Below are 19,583 nucleotides of genomic sequence, written 5' to 3'. Positions count from 1 at the left end.
GGGATGACAAGCACCATAATACACATACATTACGGTCCAGCTTCTAACCTGGCCTGCCTCATCACATCACCATTGCAGTCAGTGGAGCTATGCCAATGTATGCCAGATTAAAAATGAAAAACGAAGTATTTTACATCAATAAACTGAGTCTGTGTGTAATCTGCTAATCGAGATCCTTGCGTGTCCCTCTAGAGGGCGCTGTGCCCTGAGCCTCTCCCACCCCAGAGATGACTTTGTCCTTGATCGCAGCTTGCAATCTGACCATGCCCAGCCACTGCAGCAAATCCTGAGCAGGAGCAAAGCCAGCTCCTCCTCCAAACATGGTGCTTCCCTGCTCAGCCTCACCCTGCCCGCGAGAACGGCCAGACCTTGCCAGCAGCTGATGACTTCCGTCGCTCGTCAATTTCCTGAACGGCTGGCATTTAAACACCAGCTGCGGCACCAGGGGAGGATGCTGTTGTGATTCAGCTACCTCTTCTCCAGAGCTGCAGCATGCACCCTCCGGGAGCAAATCAGCGCCTCGGTCCCACCTCTACGATCTGAAAGGAAAGAGTGAATGAAGTTTAGCATTTAATTGCCTCGCAAACCGGGCTGGGGGGAGGCATTTTCATTTTGCATTATAATTGCAATTCAAGATGAGTTTTTATGCAAATGCTTAAAAAAGCCTCCCTATTGCAGATTTAAACCCACAAAACCATCAAAGCTCCAGTTGTGGTTAACAAGAGATCCTGGACGAAATCCAGGGCAGTCATCTCATCTTCCATTGATGCAAGAAAAAGGACGTTGTTGTGCAGCCACTACGGGTATTTCATCCCCCCTCTCCACTGCATCCTGCCCTAGTGTCTTGCTTTGCATAACAGAGAATGCTCTTTCCTAGAGGATAACCAGCAACCTCTGGAGATAAACAGAAATTTGCTGCTTTAACATAAACAAATATACAGTGACTAAATTTAGGAATTGCTGCCTGGAACCCTCCCCAGAAAGCCCACCGGCTGAACTATATACCTCTTCTGCTCTGTGCTTTGGAGACCAAGCTTCACTGAAAAGGAGAGAGCACTGAAAGGCAATCACCTCTCCGGCCATTCCATCATGTTCAGCTGGTTGGGTACCGATGACAGGAGGAGGAAAGACCCTGAAGTGTTCCAGACTGTGAGCGAGGGACTCAAAAAGCTCTACAAAACCAAGCTGCTCCCTTTGGAAGACTACTACAAATTCCACGAGTTTCATTCGCCAGCCCTGGAAGATGCTGACTTTGATAATAAGCCAATGGTGCTGCTGGTGGGGCAGTATTCCACTGGGAAGACCACCTTTATCAGGTAATAACTTGGCCTATTTATTTGAGGGGTGGAAAGTTTTGCTGGGGAGGAAGAAGCCAATTTTGCTCTCTGATACATACATACAATTCCCATCACTGTCAATGGGGGTTGTACATGTCTTTCCCAGGGTAGGTTTTGGCCTATTGTATTCTTTTGCTTATGTTTGAGGGCGAGGGCAGCCCTGGTTCTCTTCCATTCATCTCCTGTGGTGCCAGCCACCAATGACTTACAAAAAGGCTGCTTCATAGGAAATTCTTAGAGCTGTTTCTTTAAAATAATGGGTAAGTCAAATTCTAACAGAAATGTACAGTACTCAGATCAGGACCAAATGACCCACAGCAAAAGTGCTGGAGAGTTAGGGCATCACTCACAAGAAATAAGTTGCATTGACACCTTTTTATTAGGTATGCCAAACATTTACACTTCGGTGCTCCTGCAGTTGCATGGTAAGCATGACCCCTAATATGGCCTTACTATCGAATATCCCCCTGGCTTTTGGAAGGCGGTGGAATAGTGTGGCCCCTGGACATTTCTCTCTCAAGGAATTCATTGATTTCCCAACTGACAAGTCCTGGATAAAACTTATTGTGGGTTCTCTGGGATTTATATTTTTTAAGTTATTTTAGGATTGTTTTTTCTTTGTATAGTGCCCTTATGAAGAAGGGTGGGAGGGTGAGGGAGTGGGTGTGAAAAAGGACGGTCAAACTTCAAGGCTCTAAAAGCAGCCCCTCCTACCTGTTTCAGATCCATCTAGCACCTATGTACTGACTGTGCTGCTGCAGGTGTCAGGTACATCCTAAAGGTGAACTGATTTCAGTGGAAGGTTAATGGCAGATAGCAGGTCTGGTGGAAGACTAGCAGAGGGAGGGTTAAACATATTCACAATCTCAGGATGAGCTGGTCTTGATTGCAGGTCAATTCAGATGCACCACTTATATACCTCAGCAGTGATACTAACCCCAGGTCAGCTCCCAGTATCCTCTCTCCTCAGATCATACTTGGGCTGCACCTTCTCCATTTTTTCTCTGGATTCACAAGATGAATAGCTTGGGTCAGATTCACCACTGAGTATCTCTAGTGTGATGCTGGGGTAACTGCATTGAAATCAAAGGAGTAACACCAGCATAAAACTGCAGTAAGCCAGAGGTGAGGCCAGCCCTTTATCTACCTGGGAGGAAGCTTTATTTTGTACCAACATTTGAATGGGAGTGTGGGGAGAATAGGAAAGGGCCAGTGAAACTGGCTGTGCCTGAACGACCTTGTGGAATGCAGGCGTTTTTACCTGTTCTAATATTCCTGCAACCTAATGCTGTAACCAAGAGCTAGACCCAGAATGAATTTGCAATGCCCAGCCAGCCACCCTGTGTGCTAGAAAGCAGACAGTGCAGGGGTCTTGCTTGGTCTCGTGAAGTTATTTTTAAAGATGGGTTGGGTGCGGGGAGGGAATTGCCCTGCATAAAGTGAAGCCAGGCTGGCAGAGCTAACCCTGCCCTCCTCTCCTCCACACAACCTGACCTGAATCTTTGTTCTTAAACTCTGCTTCATACTTCTTGGAAGATCTGAAAGGTGTGGTGGGGTCGCATGTTGGATCCCTCCTCATTTTCATCCTCAGCCGCACTTCAGAGCGGAGCTGACTCCAGATTTTGGGAGGTCATTAATTCTTCCCCTCTAAGCTCGCTGCCTGCACATCCACTCCCTCTCTTTGCCTCTCAGCCCCCATATATACCCAGTGCTTCCTCCCTGGTCTCTGCAGCCCCCACTGGCTTCCCCCCCACACTCTCCCCTACTTCCATCACTAACCCTAGCAGCATGAGACTCACCACCACCTACCCGCCTTCCCTCCTAGACCCCCTCTCCCACTCAATCCCTCTCTTCTCTCCAGGCCTGAGAGCTGGGCTGCTCACTAGGTGAGTACGCCCAGGTGATAAAAGTGAGACTCCACAACCGCTGTGGGGTAATTAGTGGCCTGGGGGGGTAGCATCCCCTAACCTCTTGGATTGATGCACTTGTTTGGTGAGTCAGCTGTCTCTCCTGAAGCAGCAAGTTCTCATTAGTTACCCCATGCCTAGCTGCTCTGCTTTCCGCTCCTGCTGTGGACACAGATGTGATGAACGCACGTGGGAACCCTGGGCAGAGCAGAAGAGGCCAGCCTGTTTCTTCCCGGGAGCAGCTCCACCAGGATGGATGAGTGGGCCTTTCGAAGTGTGTCTGTCCCTCTGCATGTGCCAGTGGGTGGTGGGTGTAATTCAGGAGATGTAGGGGTGCTGGGATTGGATACAAAAGCATTAAAATAACGTAAGAGACTGGTCTCCAGGTAGTTCCAGCCTGTTGGAAGCAGGAAATGCCAGGAAGCCCGAGCTCTCAGACCCCGTGGGTCCAGATAGTTTGGATAAAAGCATCAGAAGCTAACCACAACAACAGAGAAGTAAGAAACTCCTCCTCTGCCTCAGCATTAGGATGAAGTTAGCAATGGCTCTGATCCATCCTGGGGACATTCCCCTCCAGATTTTTGACCACGACTCTGGAACAATGAACGGACAGGCTGCCCCCAGAGAATCCATCTTATCTTTACATTGAGCTCTGTGTGCTTCAGGGCAGGACTTGGAGAGATTACTCAGTCCTGTTGTGCAGTGCAGATATGATCAATAAAACTCATTCAGATACCTGACCATTGAGTCTCAGAGCATTGATTTAAGGAGCTCCCAGCGACAAACAGGGCCCAAGCCACAAAATTTGGGTTTGGACCCCAAGCCTCCTCCCTGAAAGTTGAAGGGGGGCATCTCTAGCCAAGGTTTAGATCCAGATGAGATGTTACGGGGTCTCGGTCTCTGTCTCTCTCGGGCTAAGCGGCAGGATCTTGTGATCAGACTCCTGCTGTATCTGGAGGTGGGGGCGGAAACAAGACAATCAAGGTCATCTGTGAAAGATTTCTAGCGGCCCGGCAGGGGGGAGGCTTGCTGCGTGTTTGGAAGTCGGTGAAGCGAGACTGAAATGCGCCCTTTGGTTTAGGTGGAACCAGCCTGTTCTCTTGTCTGCCTTCGGAGACGCAGGGGACTGAGCCTTATTTTGCTAGGTGAAAGATGTACTGTCCTGAATTTCAGCTTGTACATTTCAACCCTCCCATCACTCACTCCTCCCATTCCCTCCCAAGGTTGTCTTGGCAGAGTTTCCAGATCCGCAGAAAGGGCATACGTGCCCAAAGAGACGCAGCGAGCTGGCACTTTTACCTGGGAAGTTAAAAATGCTTCCTTTAACCACTAGCAGCCCAGTCTGATGTTAGCAGCGACGACAGGATCCCATCAGAGTCTGACTCCGCAACATCATTACCTTTTATGTTTCCTGCTTGGGGAGGGGACGGCAGGAAGGATGTTACTATTTTAATTAATTGGTGGGCTGTAGTCTGCTAAAAATAGCTCTGGCCTGGGTCCAGCCTCCCTGTTAATTAAATAAACAAGGGGCTAGAGCCCTGCTGTCCGTCAGCACAGGTTGCTTTTGGTGCAGGCATCTCCTCACTCCAAACATTCTCATGCTCTGCTCCCCAGGCCAGTTCCATGCTGCTCCTCCAGCCACTGCTCCCCACCTCCCCTCTACAATCACTACATCATCTCTGCCTCTCCACAGCATCCTGCCTGACTAAAAGGCTAAAGCAACCCTCCCCTCCCCACACACATCCTGCAGCATCCTTGCATGAAGATCATCACTTCTGTCCTTTCTAGCAGGAGGCAGCAGTGTCTTGGGGTTAGAACGGAGGAGCCTGCAAGCATGCCCTGGAGAGGCTGCCAACACAGTCTGGACCTGATAGACCACGGGGGCAGTGGAGATTTGTCTTCCCTTTTATCCCTAGCAGGGGGTCTCACAGCTGAGGGTTAAGGCACAGTGGCTGCTGGGGGAAGCTTGCACTGTAGCTGCCCAGTCTCAAGGGGTAGAGAACGCTGGTGCTGTCACCCAGCACCTTTTACAAGCCATTATTCACTGTGCCCGTGTATTTATAGGATTGCCCCCGAAGCGTGCTTTGGTTTTCTTCTTTCAGCGCAGGCTCCTTGCTTCACTGATCATCAGCCCAACAGACGAGTGTACACAGCACTTCAATAGATCATCTTATGTTTGCCCACAGCATAGCAGAACCCTTGTTCGGTAGTTGCCCTGCTGTACAATGCGCCCAAATCTCCCGGAGAGTTCTCCCTGGGCAGTGTAAATTCTCAAGTATCTTAGAATCTACTTCATTGGTTTGATGTCATACCAGTGGTTACACATCAATTAGCTTTAACTTGTAACTTCTTTTGTATCTGTTTGAGTGCTTGGGGTTTTTTAAAGTGTTTTATATAATAAACAAAAGCAATTGGGGGGGGGAGAATTACTAGATGAGTGGGGATGTGATAAAATTCATCCATTCCAGGTGACTAGAAGAGGATCATTATTTGCTTCGTCTTTCTTAGAGGTCTTGTCTATAACAAAGGTGAAACCACAGGCTTTTTTTTTAAGTCTGTATTCACAGACTAGTTGCATGTTGTCGTGGTGCTTGTGCATCACAGAAAGGAGTGTAAAATGATTTTATTACAAAGTTAAAGGTCAGGGTGGAGGTCTTCAAAAGGGGCCTAACTCCTCTTGGTGCCTTTATCTCCTCAGAGTATAATATCTATTTTCCTATCACATTTTAAAGTAGGAATTCTAAAATATCCAACTCTGTGGATTCAATCTAGGTCTGTGTGGGGAGAGCTTTTGTGTATATTGGCTCAGATAAAAAACTTTGCACAAAGATCAGAGGAAAGACAATAGAAATGAAAGTATCTTAGGGCTAGGCTATTGGTCTAGGGCAGGGGACGGCAACCTTTCAGAAGTGATGTGCGGAATCTTCATTTATTCACTCTCATTTAAGGTTCTGCGTGCCAGTAATACATTTTAACATTTTTAGAAGGTCTCTCTCTATAAGTCCAGAATATATAACTAAACTATTGTTGTATGTAAAGTAAATAAGATTTTTTAAATATTTAAGAAGCTTCATTTAAAATTAAATTAAAATGCAGAGCCCCCTGGACCGGCGGCCAGGACCTGGGCAGTGTGAGTGCCACTGAAAATCAGCTCACGTGCCGCCTTTGGCACACATGCCACCTTTGGCACACGTGCCATAGGTTGCCTACATCTGGCCTAGGGGCTAGAGTTCTGCACTGCCACACAGGAAGTCTATGTTCAGTTTCTAGAATCCATCAGTACAGCTTCCGAACTGGCTAACGGGGATGCTAAAATGAGCTTTCCAGGAAGTGAGCTAGCCCTTCCTAACACAGAAAGATAGGCCCAAGGAATTGAATCCAGGTCCATGAAGCACTTGGTGGTAGAAAGTTGGCTGGTCATCTAGTGCTGCTAAATCCCAGTAGAGATAGTAAAACATACATCCATGTTTTCCTAATATTCTTGTACGTAAAGAGCTGCTGTAACTGCCACAGAGAACCTATGTGATCATGATCAGGAAGGGAGGTGGCTCATACGAATGAGAGGGGAGCTGAGCCCATGAGATAATCTCTCTGTTAAGATATGGCCCATCTACAGTAGAACCTCAGAGTTATGAACTGATCGGTCAACCACCACATCTTGTTTGGAACTGGAAATATGCAATCAGGCAGCAGCAGAGACAAAAACAAAAAAAAGGCAAGTACAATACAGTACTGTGTTAAATGTAAATTGCTAAAAAAATAAAGGGAAAGTAATTTTTTTTTGACAAGGTAAGGAATCTTTCTGTGCTTGTTTCATTTAAATTAAGATGGTTAAAAGCAGCATTTTTCTTCTGCATAGTAAAATTTCAAAGCTGTATTAAGGCAATGTTCAGTTGTAAACTTTTGAAAGAGCAACCCTAACATTTTGTTCAGTTTCGAACAACCTCCATTCCTGAGGTGTTGATACCTCTGAGGTTCTACTGTTCTGGAGAAGTTTGAGAACCTCTACAATAGTCAACTGCTCAGGAATTTCAGGTAGCCTAGTCTAGGACTATTAGGCTGTTGTATTTTCTTCTCTTCCTATCCTAAATTGAGTGTTGCTGTGAATTGTTAAGCAGTTTCCACATTTCACCCCAAAGCTCCTTATATTTCAGTGGTATATTATAGTCTGTACAGAGCTTCGAAAGCATTGGGATGAAAGGCATGCAGGATAAAATGATTGTGACAGGAGAAGCAGGGCAAGACCAGCTCCTACTGGAGACTCATCGGTAGAGTTAACGCTGCTGTAGCTGCACTGTTTGCTAATTAATCCCTTACAGGATCAATAGCCATCAATCTGGTGTGCTTCCTTGCCACATGGCCTTTCAATTGGCTTTTAAATCTTATACTTGTCTGTAGGGTAGTTCCTCCTTGCTCAACGAGAGTGGAAAATGCAGCTCCAGCCCAGGTCCCTGAGTACAGTGTACCCAGATGAGCATAAAGGTTGACATTCCTAATATGTCTATATGGTTTTGCTGGATGAGAGGACATTCATTAAGGTGATGAGAATTCACCCAAATGATTGACCCATAGACCCTCACATGGAGGATGGATTATGGGTGGCATGCCCAGTATCACCCTCCTTCATAAAACTCATCCCATATTAAAACAACACTAGCTGTGAAAAGCTATAACCTCCCCCTCCTCGTCTCTCCACTAGCTGTTAAAGACGGTAATCTCAAAATGCAGCCTATTTTTTACCTGTATTGACTTGCAGAGTCCATACAATATGGATTTTCCCGCACCTCACGACAAGGTTCAATGGTGTGCTTTAAGCAACAGGAAAAAACAAAGTGCCAGCTACCCGGCTTTGATGATCAATACAATATTAAACTAATGTGCACAGTCCAGCACTCTATCACCTGTAGCAATCCAGTACTCACAAACTAGGCAATGCCAAGTCAGTATGTGCAGCCCTGTATTCACCAGCAGCCTTATAATCAATGCCCCATATACTGTGATAAACTTGCCCTAATTTTTGCAGCGTTCCAACTTTGTCTACGTTAAAAAATACCTGAGGGTTTTATTAATTGAGAGATGTTCTGTAGCACAGAACTGGTAAGTAAACAGACTTACCTCCCCTCTATCCTTTTAAAGTTCAGTGTGCTATTGTAACAAGAGCTGCATTGTAGAAGCTGTCATGGAGGAAGGGAAGAGAGATTTTGACAGCGGAATATGGGATAGTTGTGGCTTTCAGCATCTGCGAAGTAGTTCTGGATTGTGGGCTGAGCCCATCAGCTGAACGCTTCTGCTAAAATGATCAGCAGTGATGTTAACATTGAATGTTGTTAGGTTTCAGAGTTAACAGCCCCACTTGCAATTAATGGGGGCAGTTTGCACTTTTCTTGGATAAAGAAATGGATCAGTTCTAAACTTCTAAGGGGTCGTGACACAGACTTACAGAACGACTAATGACGAGAATCTCTTCACAGCATCTGACATTCTCTCAGTTTCTTCATCTGATTATGCTGAGGCAGCCGTAGCTTTGAGATCCCAAATGAAAACCTACCATTGCATTTGCAGATTTCCAGTGCTAAAAATAGTCTCAAGGGGCTGCACCGTGCACCTCAGCAGCAGCTCTGTTAGGAATTCAACAGCTCAGATCTCATGCATCATCATGCCCTGTTTTCTCTCTCAAGGTACCTGCTGGAACAGGATTTCCCAGGGATGAGAATTGGACCAGAGCCTACGACTGACTCCTTCATCGCAGTGATGCAGGGGGACGTGGAGGGGATCATTCCTGGTAATGCACTGGTGGTGGATCCAAAAAAACCCTTCAGGAAACTCAATGCTTTTGGCAATGCTTTTTTGAACAGGTGAGTGTATTGCGCTTGTACACCAAGGTAGAGCTGCTCTTCAGTGTCATAACGAGTCCCTGGCAAACACTACAATGAGTGTCATGGGGGCAAGACATCACCTAAGCTTCTCCCCACATTGCATCGGTGCAAAGCCACCCCAGTCACACTGGGCAGCACTCCTGCCCTACCATTCCTTGTCACGGGCCAGACCACCAGGCATAACGGCCTGGGCTGAGCTGTTTTGGACAAACATTCACTAGACAAACACGGACAAACATTCACTAGAGAGAGCTGAGAACACCAAACTTGCCTTGTGTCATTTACTACCTTGAAACTAACAGGGTTGAAGGATCACTGCATACCACTCTGCTCTCCCCTGATTATATATTCCTAGATTTCTCTACTATGCAATCACTTCAGTTCCTTGGCCAAATCAGTCTTTGGTGTAACTCCACTGAAGCCAGCAGAAAAATATTAGAAGTGAAGAAGATAAAGTCATTGCGAAGAAACTAAATGAATTCTTTGCTTCAGTCTTCACGGCTGAGGATGTTAGGGAGATTCCCAAACCTTAGCCGGCTTTTGTAGGTGACAAATCTGAGGAATTGTCACAGTTTGAGGTGTCACTAGGTGGTTTTGGAATTAATTGATAAACTTAACAGTAACAAGTCACTGGGACCAGATGGCATTCACCCAAGAGTTCTGAAAGAACTCAAATGTGAAATTGCGGAACTACTAACTATGGTTTGTAACCTGTCCTTTAAATCAGCTTCTGTACCCAATGACTGGAAAATAGCTATTGTAACACCAATATTTTAAAAGGGCTCTAGAGGTGATCCCGGAAATTACAGACAGGTAAGTCCAACATCAGTACCGGGCAAATTAGTTGAAAGAATCATAAAGAATAAAATTGTCAGACACATAAAAGAAAACTTGTTGGGCAAAAGTCAACATGGTTTCTGTAAAGGGAAATCATGTCTTATTAATCTATTAAAGTTCTTTGAAGGGGTCAAACATGTGGACAAGGGGGATCCAGTGGACATAGTGTACTTAGATTTCCAGAAAGCCTTTGACAAGGTCCCTCACCAAAGGCTGTCAGGTAAATTAAATTGTCAGGGATAAGAAGGAAGATCCTTTCATGGATTGAGAACTGGTTAAAAGACAGGTTTCAGAGTAGCAGCCGTGTTAGTCTGTATCCGCAAAAAGAACAGGAGTACTTGTGGCACCTTAGAGACTAACAAATTTATTAGAGCATAAGCTTTCGTGGACTACAGCCCACTTCTATTCCACTCTGTATGCATCCGAAGAAGTGGGCTGTAGTCCACGAAAGCTTATGCTCTAATAAATGTTAGTCTCTAAGGTGCCACAAGTACTCCTGTTCTTTTTGCGGTTAAAAGACAGGAAACAAAGGGTAGGAATAAATGGCAAATTTTCAGAATGGAGAGGGGTAACTAGTGGTGTTCCCCAAGGGTCAGTCCTAGGACCAATCCTATTCAACTTATTCATAAATGATCTGGAGAAAGGGGTAAAAAGTGAGGTGGCAAAGTTTGCAGATGATACTAAACTGCTCAAGATAGTTAAGACCAAAGCAGACTGTGAAGAACTTCAAAAAGATCTCACAAAACTAAGTGATTGGGCAACAAAATGGCAAATGAAATTTAATGTGGATAAATATAAAGTAATGCACATTGGGGAAAAATAACCCAACTATACATACAATATGATGGGGGCTAATTTAACTACAACGAATCAGGAAAAAGAGTCATCGTGGATAGTTCTCTGAAGACATCCACACAGTGTGCAGCGGCAGTCAAAAAAGCAAACAGGATGTTAGGAATCATTAAAAAGGGGATAGAGAATATGACGGAGAATATCTGATTGCCCTTATATAAATCCATGGTACGCCCACATCTTGAATACTGCATACAGATGTGGTCTCCTCATCTCAAAAAAGATATACTGGCATTAAAAAAGGTTCAGAGAAGGGCAACTAAAATGATTAGGGGTTTGGAATGGGTCCCATATGAGGAGAGATTAAAGAGGCAGCTTGGAAAAGAGGAGACTAAGGGGCAGGATATGATAGAGGTATATAAAATCTTGAGTGATGTGGAGAAAGTGAATAAGGAAAAGTTATTTACTTGTTCTCATAATATAAGAACAATGTGCCACCAAATGAAATTAATGGGCAGCAGGTTTAAAACAAATAAAAAGAAGTTCTTCTTCACACAGCGCAGTCAACTTGTGGAACTCCTTGCCTGAGGAGGTTGTGAAGGCTAGGACTGTAACAGGGTTTAAAAGAGAACTGGATAAATTCATGGAAATCAAGTCCATTAATGGCTGTTAGCCAGGATGGGTAAGGAATGGTGTCCCTAGCCTCTGTTTATCAGAGGGTGGTGATGGACGGTAGGAGAGAGATCGCTTGATCATTACCTGTTAGGTTCACTCCCTCTGGGGCACCTGGCATTGGCCACTGTCAGTAGACAGGATACTGTGCTGGATGGACCTTTGGTCTTACCCAGTACCGCCATTCTTACGTTCTTATGAAACTGACTCAATGTGTTCATGTTTCATCTCTGGATTTCAGCCTTGCTTGAGCATGATTTGAAACAGTATATGGGTCTCTCCATTCTGTTGCACTGGTTTCAAATACAAACTGACTAGGGCTCCAACTTCCCCCAGGACAATCTCTGCAAGGAGGGATGTATGCTGTGTCACAGCTAGACGTGGGCCCTATGCTGTGCTGTTCAGATCTTAACTTCTCCAAAATTCAAGGTCCTTGGTTTGGGCTCATTTCTCCAGGCCCAAGACAGCCAGTGTGAGCATTAGGTCTAGGCAGCCACACAGACCTTTCCCACTCCAGAGGCCCAGCAACACACAAACCCTAATGCAGACAGGGCACGAGTCCCAGCCTTGCCTGTGGCCTTGTCCGACTCCAGTAATAGCATTGGCAACAGAAACTGAGTTTTCTAACTGCCCTTCCTCACTTTCCCTGATGGTTCCTGGTACACAGCAAAGGGGGGCACGCAGACACTCTGCCACATGTTCTGCAGCGTTGCACTTTGGCTCCACTCCTGGCTTCCAGGCCATGAAGGTGGTAATCAAAAAGCAGCAGTGCTACCATTAGGAGAGAAACATGGGGGTATGGCTGCAGCTGGGCAGGAGATGGTGAGGTCATACAGGGCGGGTGGGGAGAGTTGTCCTGTGACACAGAGAGCTAGATGGATTCCTGTAGGTGTCAGTTTGCAAAGAGCCTCGCGGTGCCTTTGGTTGACTCTGAAAGTGACATTTGATCACAGCACTCTAACAGTGCCAATGTGATGTGGCACTAGTTCCAGAGAGATTTCCAGCTGTTTTCAGTGTCCCACAGGGCCCAGAACATCTGCATCCAGCCAATGACCAGGACTTGTGCCAACCCACTCTGCCCTCCGGGATAGGGGGTGGTTTGCACTGTGGAAATAACAGATCCCCTGCTTAGGGCACAGAAGCATTGGATCAAAAAAGCACCATTAAGAGCAGCTCGGAAAGGAGTTGCAGAAGCTTCCTCACCACAGAAAGACAATGCAGGAGAGCCCTTGCTGCCAGAAACATTCAGGGTAGGGGACAGGAGCAGTAATAAGGAGGCTACACAAAGTGTAAAATACAAATGCTCCTTACTTTGGCTGCCTGACTTATGCTGGTGACCTAGTACAAACCATGAATCTTCATATTGTTGCTAAGCTTCCAGTGGACGAGCTCATCTCATCACAGCGTGCTCTGTTATCCTATCATCCTTCTGTGCTGAAGCAGCTGGATGTGTGCATGTGGGGTGCATGGGGGCATTTGTCTGCACCCATGATTCAGTGGCAGGAGCAGCAGCACAGGTCCTGCTGTTAATTCGGGGAGTAGCCAAGAAATCTGATTAACCCCCTCTTTGCCAACACCATGCAGTAAATAGAAAGGGGCAGTGTTTTCTGAACTGCTGGCTGTAGAGACTTCAAAGGGGGAAAGTCTGGTACAGTGCACGTGGCAGAGTTGGAGGTGCATTTTGCCTAGTGCATACAACTATATAAAGCAACAGCCAACTGCTTCAGAAGATAAGTAAGTACCCAAAAGAATTGTCCTGCTGCTTTATCTGCAAGAGGTCATGGGCCAGATCCTCAGTGAAGTGAACAAAGTTATACGAGTATACACCAGCTGAAGATCTGGCCCACTGGCCAGAGAGAGGCAGGGATCCCCAAAGAAGTAGGAAGCTTATTTTCCAAGTGCGGCCAGTGCTACAATTGGGGAATATCCTGCTCTTGGTACATATCTCTCTGCCAGTGAACACTTGCAGGATCTGCATATGCAGGGGAGATGGGGCTTTCATCACCCAGGGAGGCATTGGCTGCTCCATCCCTTTGCATTGTGTTCCATGGGTCATTCCAGAGAATGAACGTGCTGCTCAATTCATTAGCCTTTTGGGATTTCAGTAAACCCACTTCTGGAAAGAACGTATCTTAAATTCTGACAATCAGGCCATTAAGAGTTAAAACCAGGGAACAGAGAGCCAAATACCACCCTGCTTGGCTAATTCTGCCAACCTAGTAACACCCAGGTGAATTTGGCTCAGTATGTTCAATCTAAGGAGAATGGTATGTGGATACAGAGCCTCTTAGAGTTCAAATCCAACCCAGGCTAGCAGTGGCTACCACCGGATGGCTGTGATTGTTTAGCCATTATATTGCAGCAGCACCCAAAAGTCCCAGTCAAGATTGGGAAAGATTATATTCTGTCCTGTATGTATTTCTATTGATGAACCAAATTTCATAGTGCATCCCTGGCAATCCCCTGTATTTGTAGTGAACTGTGGCTGGTTATTTTAAGCCATCACTCTGGCACATATGATCAGTTGCCTATAGAACTCTTGCCCAGTGATACCATGGGGGTGGGGGGAGGAAGAGAGGGAAGTAACATTCCCTAAGCAAATTAAGAGACAACCCATGTCTGAAGTGGGTGTTATTTCTAACTGAGATGAGAATTTCACCAGCCTGTTAAAGGAGGTAGCAAATATAACTTGGTCTAGTGAATGAGTCATCTGAGTAGTCAATCATAATGGTCAGCCAGTCACCCTGAAGATCAGACTACCTGTCCTTCGCCCTTGCATTTCAGGGCTGTAGCTGTGTAATGTGCTTGGAATTTTTCCTGGATGAAGATCCTGCACCTTATAGTGCAGTTCTACTCTGAAAAGTGGTATCAGCATGACATCATAGGGCAGAGGTCCCCAAACTGTGGGGTGCACCCCCTAGGGGAGCACAGAGAAATGCTTGGGGGGGGCACAGCTGGGGTCAAGGCCAGTCCCCACAAGGGGCAGGGAGGGAGCCCCACAGGTCCCTGCCTGCCAGCTTCAGCCCCCTTACCACATCCCCTTTCCCCCTCACCCCAAGCCAGAGCCATGACAGGGGTAAGGGGGTACATGAGGTAAAAAGTTTGGGGACCACTGTCATAAGGGTTCATTTTTGTTGTTGTATTGGGCCAGGTTTTCTGCTGCATTCAGCTCCCACAGCAGAGACGGCGTAAGCAGGTAACAACTGTTGCTCTCAGTTTCTACAGAGCACCAGCTGCAGGACCCTCCACCAGCTGGGGATTGCTGAGGCAAAATCATGCTCTGGCCCCTCCTTGACCATGCCATGCTATGGGGACTGAAGTGAGGGAGACACACACGCACTTTGTATCAGCTGGGGCTCCCAGACTCTTGGAAGTATCCCCAGCAGAGAAGGTATATGCCCACATCTAGAGCAACTTGAATGGCACAAAGTGCATGGAGCAGGACCAAAAATCTGGCCCATCACTTTCACATCATGTTTTCACCATTGGCCAAACTGGGTCTCCTTGTTTGTGTATTGTCAACAGTAAGAGACACTCTGTAAGCTAGTCTGCCCCCCACGTATGAAACAATTATGCAATCCCTACTGTCATCACATGGGTTTGGCCCTGCAGCTGGAATTGAGCTAACAATGCCTGGGCCAGAACAGAATCCAGCCTCCCTTTCTTTCTCCACCATCAAAGGAGTGTTCTTACTCTCTGGATAGAGAGGGGGTGGCAGATGGAGTTGCAGTCACACCTCCTTGAAGGCAGATCAAAACCCAGCAGAGAAACAGCAAGGAACCAAAAGAAACATTGTAGACTCAGTCCTGAGAAAACAGCCCAGCCCAGGCATGGTTCCCCCTAACCTTAGGTCCCAAGGCGTGAACCAATTACAGGGCAGCTGCTTTCCACCTCACCGCTGTGTCCAAACAAAACAGAAATAGTCTTGCTATGATAATATGATCCTCTTGGGTCCTAGCAGGCCTTAACTTCCACAGTTACTCTCCCCTCAGCCTAGGACTATGACAGCCACGGCCTGAGGAGAATCTCCTCCTCACACCCCGCTGCTTCCCTTTTATAGGCTGCTTCACGCCCACCCTAGCACAGCTGTCAGTTGCTCCTCTCAGTCTCAAAGTCTGACAAGCCACACCTGCCAGCCCTTTCCACCAGATCTAGCAGCCCTGCTTTCCCAGAGAAAGTGTTTAACCCCATCCTGGTTTCCACAGCGATGGGTATTAGATTGTATGCTCTAGGGGGCTGGCGCTATATCTCATTAAGCATGTGAAGTGCTAAGCACAACTAATCAAGCATTATCTGTGGAGGAAGAAGGTGGCACTTGTATGTGGTTCCTTTCCCTGGTATAACCACATTTTAAACTCTGGTTTCATTGATCACTTTAGCAGTGGAATCATAGCAACTACACTGTGGAAAATACATTGTGGCTGCCTCCAAGTGATGCAGAGAACCCTTAATATTTAACAGACAGGCCTACTTTTTGCCCCCCTTTTTTTTTCCGGAGAAAGTGGTACCTGAGGTGAGTGTACTAGTAAATAAAATGGTTTCAGCTCAACCCCTCCCTCCCAGCTATGTAACTACTGAGACACAACCATCTCTGCAGTGGAACATCTATTGCTGGCACAGAACAGTTGCCCGCACAACGTTTTAGTGAGGCATAACTTATCCCACTGGAAACCACGGCAGGATTTCAAGAGCAGCCAGGATGCAATTACTTGTACTGGCATTTTATTAAATCCCCTTCTTCTGGCCTCAGAACTGATCTCCTCTGTGGAATAGCTTCTCCAAGGAAAGTGCTGAAAGTCCCATTGCATGGGTCATTTAAAACTAGCCCTGACAGAGTACTCAGGCATATACTGCAGGGAACAATCCTGTCTTGGTAGAGGATGGGCTACATGTCCTAATGGGTCTTTCTAGCGCTGACTGCCCTGTTGATATGTAAGCTATGCAGTGAGAAAGCCACGCCAGAAATGCTGCTGAATACTCCGGTTTTGTTAGCTAACAATTATGCAGTGAGAAATGCCCACTTGCCAAGTTGGGGTAGTGTTTGAACTGAAATCCCTAACCATGTGGGGCAGAAGTTTGTGGGACTCCCATTGCCAGATGACTAAGCCCATTCCTATAAAAAACGACTGTGTCATACTTCAGAGTGAAAAGGTATTGAAGAAACAACCGATAGCAGTGACACTAGTTTGTCCACTAGTTTGCCCCACCAGGGCCGGCTATGGCTTTTTTGTCGCCCCAGGCAAAAAAGCCTCCCGCCGCTCCTCAGTCCCCGGCGGGGAGCGTGGCAGGGGAGGGCGCCGAGCCCGGCCGCGGCCCCGCTCTCCCCGGCTGGCCGGAGCGCCGGGGAAGGGCGGTCCTGCTCTTCCCGGCTGGCCGGAGCGCCGGGGGAAGGCAGCGAGCCTGGCCGCGACCCCGCTCTCCCCTGCCGGCCGGAGCGCCAGGAGGAAGGCAGAGAGCCCGTCCGTGGCCCCACTTTCACCGGCCAGCTGGAGCGCCGGGGGAGGGCGGCCCCACTCTCCCTGGCCGGCCGGAGCGCCGAGGGAGGGCGGCGAGCCCGGCCGTGGCACCGCTCTCCCCTGGTGAGCGCTGCCCCCCCCAGGTGCCGCCCCAAGCACATGCTTGGAGGGCTGGTGCCTGGAGCCGGCCCTGGATGCCACAGTGACTTCAGCAGCACTGTTGGACTGTGTTCCCCCATCCTGACTGCACCCAGCCGTCTGGTGTGCCAAATTTTCTTCTGGGTTGGGCCAAAAGTTCTTCTGGTGCTGCTGCTTCCTCCCATGACAATGCATGGCTGTTACTTCTCATGCCAATTTCCACTGCCTTGCGCCTTGCCCCACACACAACTCCCCTCCCTTGTGATATGATTGCGAAAGGGGCACCCATGCAATGCTACCATGGGCCAACAAGATAAATAACAGTGTATGCTTTTGGTCTTCTTTTGGCTTTCTCATCAGTGAGGTTAGAATGGTCAGTTTTGCTTTCCGTTTATAGCCAGCTTTGCTTTTGGGTTTCCTGGCATTAGCACTATGCTGTTGCTATTTCAGATGTGTTGCTGTTTCAGCTCAGTTGAGTCCAGAACCCTGCAGGGGAATGTTTACAGGAAGAAAAACAAAAATCCTTTCTCACTGCAATCTAAACAGCAAAAGAAAATAGATTTCTCCACACTGGGATTTGCACATTGTTTTTCTTTAGCAACCTACATTTGCGGCCCACGTGGAAAAAGTGCCGCATAACAGAGTGAACATAAAAATATTTTCCAGAAGAGCCAAATAAGCATAAGAAGGGACTAGATTCTGGCTTATTTCCACCTGTGTAAATCCAGAGGAACTCCACTGATATCAACAGAGTTCTGGATTTACCGCAGAGTAAATGAGACGAGGAGCTGAATCATACATCCTGAGGTATCAATTTATCACCAGATTTTTTCCCCTTCTTTTTACACAGATTTGTATGTGCCCAGCTGCCCAATCCAGTTCTAGAGAGCATCAGTGTGATCGATACTCCAGGGATCCTTTCAGGAGAGAAGCAAAGAATTAGCCGAGGTAAGGGCTAGGCCATCTTCTGGCTTGGAGACACAAATAGAGACCAGTATTCAGAGTTTCTTTTCAAACTATTAAAACTCAAGAGGTAGGTAACCATAATGGGAGTCTTCAGAGTTACCTTATGGTCATATTGATCTAATATTGGACTTAGTGTGCAGTATGGTACCGGAAATGGTCCCAGAATGGGCTGCCAACAGGGACTGAATTAATTGCATCTCACCCAAGCAGAGATGGGAGAACTGATACAAATGGAATAGGCATTGACCTGGAACCTAAGCTGAACTTTTCTGAGGCTTGAGAAGATAATGGTAATTTCCTCCCCATTTTTTATTTTATTTTATTTTCTGCACTGCAGGTTCTGGGTGGGCATTCAGCAGGAGTGCGGGCTGTAACTGTCAGGTGTCTGACCTGACTCAAAGCAGAGAGTGGCAAGAGAGCAATGTGTTTTAATGGTATTCAGGACTCCTTTGTGCTAACCCCCGCTCTGCCCCTCTACCCCTTACTATGTGATCTTGGGGGAATCATTGAGGACAGAAATGTCAAAAGTGTCCACTCATTTTGGGTGTCTTCATTTTTGGGAGCCCAGCTTGAGACATGCAGATGCCTCATCTTAGGCACCCAAAAAGAGTGGATAGTCTTCAATGTTTTGGCCATAACATCTCAGAATCTGTTTCTTCGTCTGTCAAGTGGGATTGGTGACACTTGCATTTCCTGAGATTATGGTGATACAGCAGTTCATGTCTGCAGAGTGTCTTGATGACAGAAAGCGCTATGCAGGCATTAGGATGAATAACCTAGTAAGCGATACCGACAACCCCAAACACAGGTCTGAAAAAATAAATGTTTGTGAAAGTCATGTTTTAATGCTTGCTAATTAAATCTCAATGCAGGCCTTGCTAATCCCTTTCCCTAACCTTAATGCATGCCCTTCCCCTAATGTTTCTGATGCCCTGAATGCCTTTACTAATATTACACTTGTCTCCATCCCATAAATAGGGCTTTTCTTGTGCATTTCACTTTCTCTTGTCATTGAGTAATCAACTCTGCAATGAACAAGGTTTAATGCTTTTTGCTGACACCCAGTAGCAAGTTCTCAGTTAAAAAACCAACAGAGGTATAAGATACACAGACAATATCCTGTAGCAAAATGGACCAGTGTTTTCTGCAATCTCTGATGTAAATTTCCCCAGTGCTTTTCTATGTGCCTCTGAGGGTGTGTCTACGCTGCAATCAGAGATGTGACTGCAGTATTGTGGATATTTCCAAGCTCACTTGAATAATGACAGCAGTAAAACCGTGACATTGCAGGCTGTACAACCCCACCCAGGAGCCTGTGTATGTACTCGAGTAGCTAGCCCATGCTGCCCAGGGTACAGCTAGCATGGGTTACTCTGATTGCAGTGTAGACATACCCTGTGTCCTATTCCCCCATCTTAGCTATGGCAGGCAGCATAATGGGAGCTCTCTTGCTTGGAGCATTGTGTGAGTTGTTCACGCAGTACCCGTTTGCAGATTACAGTCTGGAGGACTGCTTCAGCACATGGGACCCTGTTTGAGCAGCTAATTGTCCCACACGCCAAAGCCCTTTCTACACTAAAATCGTAACCAAGTCAAGGGAAG

General features: G+C 46.8%; 1 protein-coding gene across 1 annotated transcript in view; it reads left to right on the top strand.

Annotated features, from left to right (window-relative positions):
• The first annotated feature begins 336 nt into the window (after nucleotides 1-336).
• Nucleotides 337-19,583, top strand: part of EHD3 (EH domain containing 3) — a 35,008-nt gene continuing 15,761 nt past the window's right edge. The window contains exons 1-3 of the mRNA XM_054023591.1: nucleotides 337-1,316; nucleotides 8,923-9,099; nucleotides 17,866-17,963. Of these exons, the coding sequence (XP_053879566.1) occupies nucleotides 1,090-1,316; nucleotides 8,923-9,099; nucleotides 17,866-17,963 (502 nt within the window). The 5' untranslated portion in view covers nucleotides 337-1,089. The remainder of the gene's footprint in view (nucleotides 1,317-8,922; nucleotides 9,100-17,865; nucleotides 17,964-19,583) is intronic.

Source organism: Malaclemys terrapin, chromosome 3 (genome assembly GCF_027887155.1).
Source record: "Malaclemys terrapin pileata isolate rMalTer1 chromosome 3, rMalTer1.hap1, whole genome shotgun sequence".
NCBI lineage: Eukaryota > Metazoa > Chordata > Testudines > Emydidae > Malaclemys > Malaclemys terrapin.
The sequence above is the reverse complement of the archived record's forward strand: the minus strand, read 5'-3'. Positions and strand labels throughout refer to the sequence as shown.